Genomic DNA, 12,673 nt, shown 5'->3' on the forward strand with positions numbered 1-12,673 from the left:
TGGCGTGTGACGAGCACACTGGGGCCCACTGGGAGCTGATCTCTGGTGAGGAGGATGCTGCCAACGACTACGCCCCTGGCCACTGCACATTCAGCACAGAGACCAGCAGACCTGGTGCTGGACAGGATCTGCAAACTGGTGAGTCACTCTGGAGTAGCAGGAGTTGATTCATTCTGGAGCCTGTGACGAATTATTGTCCTGATCAAGAAAATGACAACCTTCCCATTGGGCCGTTTACCTTTATACCACCAGAGGACAGTAAATCTTCATTCGATTCAATTGGGCCTCATAGAAGTTGCTTCATTTTCTTGGTCTAAGTCAAATATTAGGATTTGAGAGATCAGAAATGTTTTTTTATTTGAAAAGTTTTGTATTTGTGTTTTTACGTGTACGAAGTTTGTGAATAGTTCTTGCACTAGTGTTCTTTTATTTGAAGAGCTTTGTGTTATTTTAAAGTGTCGTATTTTTGCTTTTACTTGTGTAAAATGTAATGCACGTTTGTGAATAATTCTTGCACTTTTTTATTTGAATGCAAAACTATATTGGCTTATTTGAAAGTGTTGTATTTGTATTTTTACACGTGCAAAGTTTGTTGATAACTCTTGGGCTTGCTCTTGGGCTATTTTGAAGGAAGAATGTATTGTGTTATTTTGAATAGATAACTTTATAGTGTTATTTGGAATGAAGGACCTTATTGGTTCATTTTGCAGTGTTGTAGTTGTGTCTTTACTTGGGCAAAGTAAGAGAAGAACTCTTGCACCTGTGAGATGTTTTCTAGGAACTTCCTGTGCAGACTGATCCCAGAGCAGCAGCGGGGCTTGTTGTTGTTTTCTCGGGACTCATGGTAAGTAGGTCACGGGGAAGCGCAGCTCCCCCCGCTGCTGCTTCGTCTGGTCCGGGTAGCGAGCGGCTCCTTCGTGCAGACGCTTCTCTGCAGTTTGTACCCTTGGACCTTCGAGCTGGTTGTGAACAGCGAGCAGGTAACGTGAGCGCCATCTTTCTTTTTTATTTATTTATCTAGCGCTCCTAGCAGTAGCATGCTAGTGGAAGCTAACTCACTAGCTGCTCTACGCGGGTTGTTGCGCCTTCGAGCTTCCTTTTTCGCGACACAAACCGCGGACACACACCAGTCAGCGACACGCAGAAGGGAACTGGGCCGTGTACACACACTTCTAAACCCGCATGCTGACATGAACTGTGTCGCCTCTGACCTTGTTGGAATCTCGCTAACATGTTGATGCATACGCTTCGAGATGCTAGCGTTAGCCTAGCCTAGCCCAGCTGGACTAACAACAGCTGGTTTGGAAAACATCTGCATGTTAAAGGTTCATTAAAGATTCACAGATGAAGGTAGAGACATGAGAAATGTGTCCAGGCCAAAGTGTTTAGGTCGTTGTGTGTGTTGCGGTTTTGTGGTGTTTGTTGTTGTTGTTGCACAAACCAGGACACGACCTGTCTAATGTGGAATTGTGCAGCATCTGTTTCAAATGTAAGTTTAGCTTAAAATAACATTTGACTGAAACAAACAAGGAACCACGACAACAGGAGAAAATCCAGTAAGATGTGTCATAAAATGTGTGTTTGGCTTCTTCTCGTTAATCACTGGGGAGGAGGGTGGATCTATGTAGAGAATGCATTTATTGATATAGCTTATAGTCCTTTTATTGTTTATGTTAAAACATAGACAAGTGTCTGTGCCTCTCACACCTGATGTTGTCATCCTGTCTTCCAGCAGCCAGACTGATGCTTTTCGTCCAACATCTGGAATAAACCTGATCTGACTGTCAGGTCCTTCTTCAAACTGAGCGGCTGCCATGTCCAGACGAAGCAGGAACAGTCGTGCATGGAGATACGTGTGGGGGGGGATACGGCAGGACGCTGATGCCCGGGCACTCGTGTTGGCCTCTGAAAGCGAGGAATGGGGTTATAGCCGCCTAGAGGTAAAGAACACCGCAGTGGAACAGATCTGAAGTGTCAGACATTGGGTGCCTTTCCATTTCGTTGTCATGTGATGCACCTTGAGACTGAAAGCCTTTAGTTTGTCCATGGCCATTATTAACAGATCTGTGTTTGTTGTTGCTAATGTCTAATGCTTAAAGCTAAACGTTGAGATGTTTACAAGCTTTGTTAGATCTAATAATTTAGGGGAATTCATCATAACTTTCAAAATCTGTTTTTCTGTTCAGCAAGCAATTTCCATTTAAAAACCTTGATTCCATTATCAGCCCTGCAATGTTGCTTACAGAGGATTTAGCTATTTCTTTTTCTGCCTACCTGCTCTAAAGTTTAGTGACTCAGAATCTGAGACAGACTTTCCCGCTGCGATGGTCCCTCCAGTCCCCAGCGCAGTGCCGGTCACCGGAGAGTCCTACTGTGACTGCGACTCCCAGGCTGAGACCAGCTACAACCCTCGACTGCGCGGCTTCCACCAAGTCAAAGACTGCCACTGTGGAGAGGACGACCAAGGTATGAGACTGCTGCTGCATTTCAAGGGTTTAGCTAGTGTAGGAAGCGAAATTCATAGGTTTATTTCAGGCTACACCACCGTCTGATCACAGCAATAATATTTGCAGATATATGTCTGATGATATTACGGTCAAATAAACGATCGTACATCACAGTTACCTGGAATGAATGACTGTCGTTGTTTTTAGAATTCGACTGGGGCTGGGACTTGAACAGCCGGTCGACAGCAACATTACTGAGCTGTGACAATCGCAAAGTGAACTTCCACTCTGAATACAGCTGTGGCACAGCTGCGATCCGCGGCTCCAAGGAGCTGGCTGAGGGACAGCACTTCTGGGAAATCAAGATGACATCTCCAGTGTATGGAACCGACATGGTAAACCTCTGATTTCCTACCTCCTTACACTGGCCTGCTTTTGTTACGTCATGTCATTTTCTCGATAAACAAAAGATTGTTTAGAACAAAAGATTGTTTAGAACAAAGGCTTCATGAATTCTTCTTCGTTCCGTCTTTATGAACAGATGGTTGGCATCGGCACTTGTGATGTCAACCTGGACAAATACAGACACACCTTCTGCAGCCTGTTGGGGAAAGATACAGACAGCTGGGGTCTCTCTTACACAGGTAAGACCAACACAATGCATTGTAATGAGGCAGTGACTGTGCTCAATGGTCACAATATGAGCTAGACATCTTTCTTTACAGGCTTGTTGCATCATAAAGGAGAGAAGATGAACTTTTCTACACGCTTCGGACAGGGGTCCATCATCGGAGTCCACCTGGACACGTGGCACGGCACACTTACTTTCTTCAAGAATCGAAAGTGCATAGGTTGGTACTGCCACTTTTTAACCCTTTTAATTCAAATCAATTTGCACTAAATTTCACTTGCTCATAGATATGAGTTCCCTGGCTTTGTTTGGGAAACACACTGATGTGCATAAAAGAGCCGGAGAGCATTTTCCTGCACAGCTTTCACGTCCCACACCGAACTGGATGACCTTTCAGACACAATGGAGGTGTCCATGTATTTAGTGGGGATTCTGAGGAGTTCTGGCATTGGAACAAGATATTAATCCTGATAATACATTTTCTGTCCCCCCTCTTGATCCAGGTGTTGCTGCCACAGAGCTTCAAAATAAGAGGTTTTATCCGATGGCGTGCTCCACAGCAGCCAAAAGCAGCATGAAGGTGATCAGGTCCTGCTCCGCCCCGACCTCCCTGCTGTACCTTTGCTGCGCGCGCCTTCGCCAGCTGCTGCCAGACTGTATAGACAACCTGGACGTGTTGCCCCTGCCCCCGGGCCTCCGTCAGTTGCTCCACAATAAACTGGGTTGGGTGCTCAGTCTCAACAGCGGCGCCGCAGAAGAGACCCCCGATGAGCCCGAGTGCTCCTCCCAATTGTCTGTCCTTCCCTTGGCTGGACCGTCCTCCTCGGAGAGCGACTCGGAGGGTTGCACGTCCGACCCCGAAGCCTGTCAGAGGAAAAGATGCCGCTGGACATGACTGGGCGGCTCGAGTCCTACCTCCTCTTAAACACTGGCCGAGGTTACTGTCCTACGGCTTCTGATCTAGTGTTACTTACTTGCCTCGAGCCTAGCGTGGTAGTGCAGAGAATCACCAGGCTCGGTGGAGCAGAGGGAGCGGTGTGTGGGCGGTGACAGGGGTTCTGCCTGCACGTTTTATTACTGTGATCTTCTCTCATGCCATTCACATGTCTTCATGCTCTTCATGCACTCAGTATCCAACACCAGCTTCAGTAATGCGTGAAAAGATGTGCTGTTGTTGTGTTTACTAACTTGTACAACGTGACACTGAAGCAAGATGAAGCCAGATTTTTGGTCATCATCTTTATATATTTGCAAGAAGGGGGGGGGGGTTAAAAAAGGACAAAAGTAAAAGTATTTTCTATGTTTTTATCCTGTATGCAAAAATATTATATTATTCGCTGTCCATGCATTATCAAAGTTGTCTGTGGCTTGTTTCACTGGCATCTGCAATTTCTTGTAAAGAAATTCCTGTGAAGCTAAGACTTCAACTGTATAAAAAGAACTAAAGAAAGTATAAGAGGAGGTGAAGAGGAGGTGGAGAGAACGCGAGTGCACTCTGAAGCTTTTAGTCAACAATGAAATGATTGTTTTCTTTCTGTCTCTTGATCCCCAAACAACTGAAGCACATCTAATCGCTCACAACATTAATGGAAAAAAAACTGTTTAACTTAAATATTTAATACATTCATGTCTCCCTTTGAAAAGTCCTGCTTGTGGTTTAAAGAAACTATGAATTTCTACTTTTCCGAAAAATGTAAGCAGTACACATTATACATTGTCTCGTGTGTGTCAGTGAAATGAGACCACCGCACCTTTTCATGTAACTTTTTATCGCTGTTACATCTTCTTGTTATTTTAGAACTTTTTACGGATAGTTTATTTGTTTGAGTTTATGAGCAGTTTTTAGCGTTTAATGTTTTTATGCAATTGTTCTTTTATTTTGGTTTTACCAAAGGCCTTGTTCAATCCCTGTCCTTAACAACTGCTCTTGATTCACTGAATGAGAATTGAATGCTACTGTCATCATTTCAGTATCGTTCACTCAGCCCCTCTTGCCCTGAAACGTGACTGTAGAAAGGGGTTAGGTGAACATCTGCTGTGCTCAGCTTGAATTTGATTACTTTGGATTTCAATTATTACAAACGTTCAGTGCAGAAACTTATGTCACTGCTTCTGCAGACAAAATTATTCTCAGCTCTTTTCTTTAGATGTTTTTGTGTATTTCTAAATGTTTTATGTGGCTCAAAACTCAGTTTAAATATTGTGCTATTGTATGATAACAATCAAAACTGATGAAGCTGTGGATTTCACCATATTTTGTAATAACCGCAACAGACACTGTCATCTGAAGGATCTGCCACATTTGTCTTGATGCCTACGGAGGCTGAGTGGGTTCAAAAGGTCAATTTAAGTCTGTATTAATCTTAAATTAGGGACAAGGGTCAGATATAAAGTATAGTTTTTCTGTTAGAGTACCCTACCATAACAATATAAGTATAATAATAGTGGTTGAGGCCACACAGCTTGCAGACTGCCACCTCAGTCCCCTGTCCCTGATCACGTATATTTAGCTTAAGTAGATGCAAACAAACTTTTCTGGTACTATGCAATTATCTTCTGTGATGAGGGTTTCCTGGAGGAATGGGTGTATCTGGCTGCCATCCCCTGGCTGCCATCCCCTGAGACCACGCTTATCTGCCATGAGTAGTGTTACATTCCAGTTGTGCAATGAGTTAGTCAGAAATCCCTCTTTGTAGATCCAGTGACGTAACCACACACTGGCTAGTTGTAGTCCAGCAGATGTTTTTTTTATTTAAACTGTAGTTGTCTTCACATCAATGCATCCAAGCACTTTTTCTTACTGTTGTAATGTAACTAAGAAAATTCTAAGTGTCTCTTCTATAACATGTCATATTAACAATGCTGTATGCGAAGGACTTTACTGGCCTTTTCCTGTATAACCATGATCAGCATGATTTCAGCTGAAAATACAAAGAATGCTTAATAAACATATGCAGAAAGGACTTAATTGAACGGACTGCAGCTTTGTTGACTCCAGAATCAAAAACTATTGAAAACAAGAGGTGAGGTTTTACTCTATGGATCCAAAAAGAGCTGAGTGAAAATTAAAACCAATGTAACTTAACTTAAAATACATTTTATTCAATATAATCATCACATAAATTGATGCAAAAATTCACAATGAAGAAGCTCAATAGTCAAAACGAGCTATTGGCATTTTCTACAATCTTATTGAAAATGTCGTCAGTCAACTAATTCTACAGAAAGTAAGGCTGTTAAATAAATAAACATGTCTTAATTATTTTAATCTTTACCAGTTATTATTATTATGAAGAGATGATTGAAAATGCTTCCATTGACCAATAAGCATCAAAACAAGAAACAATTCAAGTGCCCTTTCACATGATACATTGTTTGGAGTATACGTTATGAATTCTTATGAAGAGTTTCCCAAAAAAATACATGACACAATATAATCTACTATAATAATCAATATTTTGTCTGATAACACTTAAATTAAATGCTCTCTAAATTCCCTCCTGCGGAACAAAAGTACGACAGCGGTTCACACGGAACAGTTTCGCGTGCGGACCGCAGAGCGGAGCAGCACTGCTGAGGTCAAGTCCCACTCACACACAGACCTTCAGGTATTTCAGCTTTAAGTGGTTATAGAACAGTATCGATAGTTCAGCGACAATTCGTCAAACCCGATCTTTTGTCCTCAGTGTACGATGCGTCTCTCTAAGTTGTTTTTAGCCTCTAACAGCAGCTAACGGCTAGCTCAGGTTAGCTTCGGTACAGCAGGGCTGTCAATGTGTTCGTGCTCAGGCTTAGCAATAAATCAATATCAGTATTTATCGGTACTATAACTCATTAGTAGGAATATAAGATATCAAATATTTATATAACGATCCAATATAATGCATCAGATTTAATCACATAATGGATCGACCACAGATGTGTCAAATGTTTTTATTTATATTATGAACATTGATCTATTTTTCGTTCGTTCGTCACTCTGCTCATTAAGAAGCCTTTTAATCCTCAACCTTCACTCAGGAGCTAAAATCTGTCGTAAAAGTTAAAACAACAACAATGTGACATTTATCATAATGATTGACTCGAATATTGTGGGGTTTTGTTTCCTCTGTTACCAGCAGGGAGAAGATCTAGAAGTTCATATGTAACTAAATGAAATTCCTCTCTTGCAGGTCACACGTCAGGCTCGTGGAGGAGCGGCTTTAACGCCACACAGTCATGGTGAAGAAAAAGCAACTCCGGCTCATCGCCGAGATGGCTCGGAAGATCCGGGCGTACAGAGAGCTCAAGTCCCGGCCGCGGGACTCCCAGAAGTACGCCCTGGACTACGAGACGATGAAGCGCCCTCTCACGGGGAAGATGCTGCCCGTGCTTGCTTGGGCAGATGTCCGAAAGGAGAGCCGCCTCTTCTCCTTGCTTGCGTCCATGAGGATGTTTGGAGTCGGGCGCCTCTTCACCCGGAAGTCCTGGTTGGAGGACCACACTGAGCCAAGCTACTGGCAGATCACCAAGGTCAAGGTGGACTACACAGCTGAGGTGAGAGCTGGCCACATTCATTCACTGTTACAGGCTGTAACCTCTGCATATTGTTATGGAAATACATTTAGAAATGAGTGTGACTGAGACCGATATGTCCCGTAATCACGTACAACTGGTTTCTTGTGATTTGTAGAACATGGATCATGGAAAGGCGTGGGGGATCCTCACCACCAAAGGTAAGACTGGCACTAATTATCAGGTGATGATCAAAATCCCAGTTACCATATTACACGGGATGCAATGATTCTTAAACCAAGAGTACTCACTCAGAAGTCTTAAATTGGTGCACATAAAATAATAAACAATAAGGGATCATTCTGTAACCTTGTTGTGATTTGTGCTCGGCAGGGAAACAGGAGAGCGAGGTCAAGGAGGTGGATAAGGTGATGTACCACGACTGGCGCCTGATTCCCAAACACGAAGAGCAGCAGTTCACAGACTTTGAGCCGCTCCCTGAGCCGCCGGTGCGCTACGTCCCCTACCCCCCCCTGCTCCGCGCCATGCTGCTGGCCCAGCACAAGAAAGCAACAGGCCGCGTGCTGACGGAAGAGCCCATCTTACCTTTAAAGAGGGACGTCCGGCTCAACAAAGACTATTTCCGCAGTCAGGAGCAAGCGAGGCAGAGCAAAGAGGGGACCGCGGTGTGATTCTCCTGCTCGACTGTGGTTCACTGATCTTGGACATTTTGGACCAAATCAGTGTTGACAGACGCGTTGAACTCGTTCTGTCCAAGAACACTGGAAGCCTTCGGGGCAAAGTCCTGATAAGTCCTGGACTCAAACAAATGTCATCTGCAGCAGGCCTCTCTGTGTGTCATGTGTATGTGTGAGATGTGTTAATAAATCAGAGGTAAAATAAAACCACTCTCAGTGAGTTTTAATTCAGTATCTTATGTTTGAATCATATACCCACCTCGACTTTGCAGCAGTAAGGCTACGCTTTGGCTTCACTTTTGAGGAGTGCTCATGTCGTCCATCTTTGAACATATGCTGCTTACCATTACACTATCCACCTCTTAGTCGGAAGTTACAACTTGAACCCCCCCCCCCACACACACACTCAAATCAGAGGAACCAAAGATGGCGGTGCCGTGTATCATTAGGTAGTGGAAGATGTATTTTTTTACTGTTTATAAGCACTACTGTCGTTAAATGGGTCTAACAGGTTTTACTCGCTGGATAACGTAAACATTCCTGTGCAATTGGAATACTATCAACTCAGGTTATGTATTATTACTATTAATAACTCTTATATAATAATGATTTGATTTTTATTGTTATAAGTATAAGTGCTTATAGTGTTAGCAAGTGAACAACCTTAACTTAATTTTGTCTTCCTTTATAAAATTGTATTCATTTAATTTCATAACGTCAACTATGGTCGCTTTACGGCGGTGAGGGAGCTTCCTCCGCTCGCATGTGATTGGCTGCACGTTCCATAGCAACGTAAGCGTCTACGTCCTCCTCGTCCACTTCCGCCGCGTGCGTCTGTGCTGCTCCATCCATCCACCGACATGATCTGTCTGTTTCTGTCCGTGCTCGCTCACGTCTTCCAGTCAGGTGGGTGGTGTCTTCATGTCTCCATGTCGGTCGCGGTTCTTCGGTTGTCTCAGCGGATCATGAGCTCGCAGTGGCCGCAGAGGGAGAGCCACTCCTCGGCTAGCTGCTGCTCCAGAGAGGGAGCGACCATGGAGGCAGGAGAACCTTCAAGAACTTTAACTAACAGCGACTAGTGTGTGTTTAACACGAGTGGAGTCGATCATGAGTGAGACATGTGACTAACAACACGCAGACTGCAGGGACAGACGAGTTGGCGTTAGCATGCGGCTCCACTGACACACCGGCTAGATGCTAATCCACCAGCTCTGCGGTCCATGGGTTTCTCCTCGCGGGGAAGTGAGATGATTCATCGGCTTATTAATAGCTCGTGTTGGGGCCCGTGGGATCTGATTGGCTGCTGCGGGAGGAGCTCTGCAATGGGGCCGAAAAAAAGGTCACAGGGAAATCTGAGGGAGTCTGAAGATCTGGTGGTTAAACGTGCACGGATTGAAGGATCTGGTGAGAAACACCAAGCGGAACTGAAGTGGAGCCTTCAGGGTACAATAGGTTCCTTCAGGGTGTGAGGTGTTCCTTCAGGGTGTTAGAGGTTCCTTCAGAGATCGTTCAGAGTGTTAGAGGTTCCTTCAGGGTGTGAGGGGTTCCTTCAGGGTGTGAGGTGTTCCTTCAGGGTGTGAGGTGTTCCTTCAGGGTGTTAGAGGTTCCTTCAGGGTGTGAGGGGTTCCTTCAGAGATCGTTCAGAGTGTAAGAGGATAATTCATGGTGTTAGAGGTTCCTTCACGGTGTGAGAGGTTCTGTTGAGATATCTATGTTTCTCTGTATCTTGTGACTATGTTTTACCTATATCCTGTGAATAAATAAGCCTCTAACACTTAAGAGTGCTAGAGGTTTATTCAGGGTGTGAGGGGTTCCTTCAGATTGTTAGAGGTTCCTTCAGAGATCGTTCAGTGTAAGAGGCTAATTCAGAGTGTTAGAGGTTCCTTCAGGGTGTAAGGGGTTCCTTCAGAGTTCGTTCAGAGTGTGAGCGGTTCCTTCAGGGTGTGAGTGGTTTCTTAGGGGTGCTAACCGTCCCTTAAGGTTGTGAGAGGTTCCTTCAAGAGTGTTAGAGGTTCCTTCAGAGTGTTAGAGGTTCCTTCAGAGTGTTAACGGTCCCTTAAGGGTGTGAGAGGTTCCTTCAGGTTGGGAGTTGTTCCTCCAGATTGTTAGAGGTTCATTCAGGGTGTGGGAGTTGTTCCTTCAGAGTTTGTGACGTTTCTTGAGGGCGTGAATGGTTCCTTCAGAGTATTAGAGGTTCTTCAGTGTGTGAGAGGTTCCTCTAGGGCGTGAGAAGTTCCTGTGGTGCAGACGGTTCTGCAGCCAGAGTCGGGTATATTACATGTCCGTGAGAGAAGCATTTACTAATCTAACAATTGGCTCAAATCTTGGATTCGGCAACACAAGCTCTGCAGATGCATGCAGTTGAAACCTGAGTGTGCTCTGCTGCATGTGAAAGTGAACTGTGTGTGACACCTGCTGTCTAACAAGAATGTGTTTATGTCACTGCAACACTTTCTGCATACTTCATCCTCACTACCTCCTGCGTTAGTGATGGAGATGTTTAACTACATTATACACGTTACTTCATTAAATGCACTGGTTTTGGATCTGGTACTTGGTCTTGTGTGTGCTCTGGTTGAACATTTCAGTTAAAACGCTACACAGGTTTTTGTCTTTTTCATATTTTTGATATTGCCCAATGTTAACTCTGGTTCTAGCGTGGACTGGGGTGAACGAGCGAACCTTCATCGCTGTGAAACCCGATGGCGTGCAGCGGAAGCTGGTCGGCGAAATCGTGCGGCGCTTCGAGAAGAAAGGGTTCAAGCTGGTGGGCCTCAAGTTGATGCAGGTGAGCTGGATGTCGGTCTTTCATTTCCCTCAAACAAACAGACTCTAAATAGTTGAATCCCTTAAAAGGTACCGTACACACTAAGTATGTTTCTGTCTTGTGTGTGTTTGACCGATCAGGCGTCTGAGGAGCTCCTCAGGGAACATTACTCGGAGCTGCGGAGCAAACCCTTCTTCAGAGCACTGATCGCCTACATGGGCTCAGGACCAGTTGTTGCAATGGTGAGACACTTCAGCTCGTTTTTTCCACGTACACACGTCCTCTGGATTCACCAGGGTTTTTATCCTGGTTCATTTATTCATCATTGAGGTTTGAATTGATACCACAGAAGTTAGAATGTAGAATGTGTTAAACGTCAGATATAATGAGGCAGAGATCTGTGACCCACAATGCTCTGTAAAGGGTGTGGTGTCACCGCTGCTTTGTGACGTCACCCTTTGTGCTCAGCTCGTGTGCGTCTCTGTTTGTTCAGTTGTGGCAGGGTTTGGACGTGGCGAAGACCGCCCGTAAGATGTTGGGAGAGACCAACCCCGAGGACTCGCTGCCAGGAACCATCCGAGGAGACTACTGCGTGGAAGTGGGCAGGTCAGATCCAAGATGACTCATTTCTCCCTTGAGGGGAAAAAAACGAAAATTGTATTTATGCTGCAGTCACAATTGACTGTTTGGATCCTTGACAATGTGCACATCATATAACACAATGAAAGAACACTAAATAAAAGATTACATTATGTTTAATATCATCTCTTATTCCTGTGTGTGTGTGTGTGTGTCCTGTTTGTGTGTGTGTGTGTCCTGTTTGTGTTGACAGGAACGTGATCCACGGCAGCGACTCTGTGGAGAGCGCCCAGAGGGAAATTGCTCTGTGGTTTCGTCAGAACGAGCTTCACTGCTGGGAAGATAACTGCAACCACTGGATCTACAGCTGATCTCTGAAGTCCACTGTATCTGAACCGTCCTGTTGGTCAACCAGCGGTTTTTTTTTTTTCTTCTTTTTGTTAAGTCTCAGTACAAGAAGGATCACCTTGTACCTCAGAGGACGATTTTGGCTTTAGTAGCTCGTAGCTACAGGAGAGATGCTGCGTCATCGCTGCCTTTCTGAATCTCTCACTGTCTTGTCCCCCCCCCCCCATTCATTTAAAAATAGAATCTATATAAAGTGTGTTTGAAATGATTCATCAAAGCAAAAGTGCCCTAAATGACCAAAAACGTGATTGTTACAGTTTTCAGTGTAGATTGTGATAAGTTGAGGACACTAGCTCAGAAATGTTTTTAAAGCAATAAGCTTGGTGCAATAAAAACTGATCCCAGAGGTCTCAGGTGAAGTTACAGGAAACATCAAATCACAGCTCTGTTGTCACCAGCTCGGTTTGTTTTGATTCTTTGTATTAAAAGTGAAAAATCCGCCGCATGTAACGAAAATCCCAAAACGTTGAAGAAAGTAATAATAAACGTTACCCGGTACCATTATTGCACATTCACTGTTAACCAGTTTCCTGTAACTTCTAAATTCAATTTCTGTAAGAATGTAAAAACAGTCCGATCACTCTAAAAGAAACTTGAATACAGTCGTTGATAAAGCTTTTAGAATATGACGTGTAAATTGTTTTGTTTA

At 44.2% G+C, this 12,673-nt stretch overlaps 3 protein-coding genes across 9 annotated transcripts; all 3 read left to right on the top strand.

Moving 5' to 3' along the window:
* The first annotated feature begins 119 nt into the window (after positions 1-119).
* On the top strand, positions 120-6,046 carry spsb3a (splA/ryanodine receptor domain and SOCS box containing 3a). Of its 6 annotated transcripts, none has more exons than XM_062408266.1 (7): positions 120-980; positions 1,736-1,940; positions 2,286-2,466; positions 2,655-2,842; positions 2,989-3,091; positions 3,173-3,298; positions 3,582-6,046. In XM_062408266.1, exons 2-7 carry the CDS (start codon positions 1,815-1,817, stop codon positions 3,971-3,973), a joined length of 1,116 nt encoding a protein of 371 aa, XP_062264250.1. In that variant the 5' UTR covers positions 120-980; positions 1,736-1,814; the 3' UTR covers positions 3,974-6,046. The 6 variants fall into 6 exon arrangements, with proteins under 6 accessions (XP_062264250.1, XP_062264253.1, XP_062264249.1 ...); XM_062408269.1 differs by having other exon boundaries at positions 1,740-1,940; XM_062408265.1 differs by having other exon boundaries at positions 121-980; positions 1,733-1,940.
* Positions 6,047-6,591: 545 nt separating this feature from the next.
* mrps34 (mitochondrial ribosomal protein S34) lies at positions 6,592-8,477 on the top strand. The gene is made up of 4 exons (XM_062409036.1): positions 6,592-6,686; positions 7,251-7,614; positions 7,751-7,793; positions 7,966-8,477. Exons 2-4 carry the CDS (start codon positions 7,297-7,299, stop codon positions 8,262-8,264), a joined length of 660 nt encoding a protein of 219 aa, XP_062265020.1. The 5' UTR covers positions 6,592-6,686; positions 7,251-7,296; the 3' UTR covers positions 8,265-8,477.
* Positions 8,478-9,090: 613 nt separating this feature from the next.
* nme3 (NME/NM23 nucleoside diphosphate kinase 3) lies at positions 9,091-12,653 on the top strand. Of its 2 annotated transcripts, none has more exons than XM_062408847.1 (5): positions 9,091-9,176; positions 10,928-11,058; positions 11,178-11,279; positions 11,531-11,643; positions 11,870-12,653. In XM_062408847.1, the coding sequence occupies exons 1-5, from the start codon at positions 9,131-9,133 to the stop codon at positions 11,985-11,987; spliced, it is 510 nt and encodes a 169-aa protein (XP_062264831.1). In that variant the 5' UTR covers positions 9,091-9,130; the 3' UTR covers positions 11,988-12,653. The 2 variants fall into 2 exon arrangements, with proteins under 2 accessions (XP_062264831.1, XP_062264832.1); XM_062408848.1 differs by lacking the exon at positions 9,091-9,176 and adding an exon at positions 9,221-9,674.
* The last annotated feature ends 20 nt before the right edge of the window (positions 12,654-12,673 follow it).

The sequence above is a fragment of the Platichthys flesus genome, chromosome 16, assembly GCF_949316205.1.
Source record: "Platichthys flesus chromosome 16, fPlaFle2.1, whole genome shotgun sequence".
NCBI classification, from domain to species: domain Eukaryota; kingdom Metazoa; phylum Chordata; class Actinopteri; order Pleuronectiformes; family Pleuronectidae; genus Platichthys; species Platichthys flesus.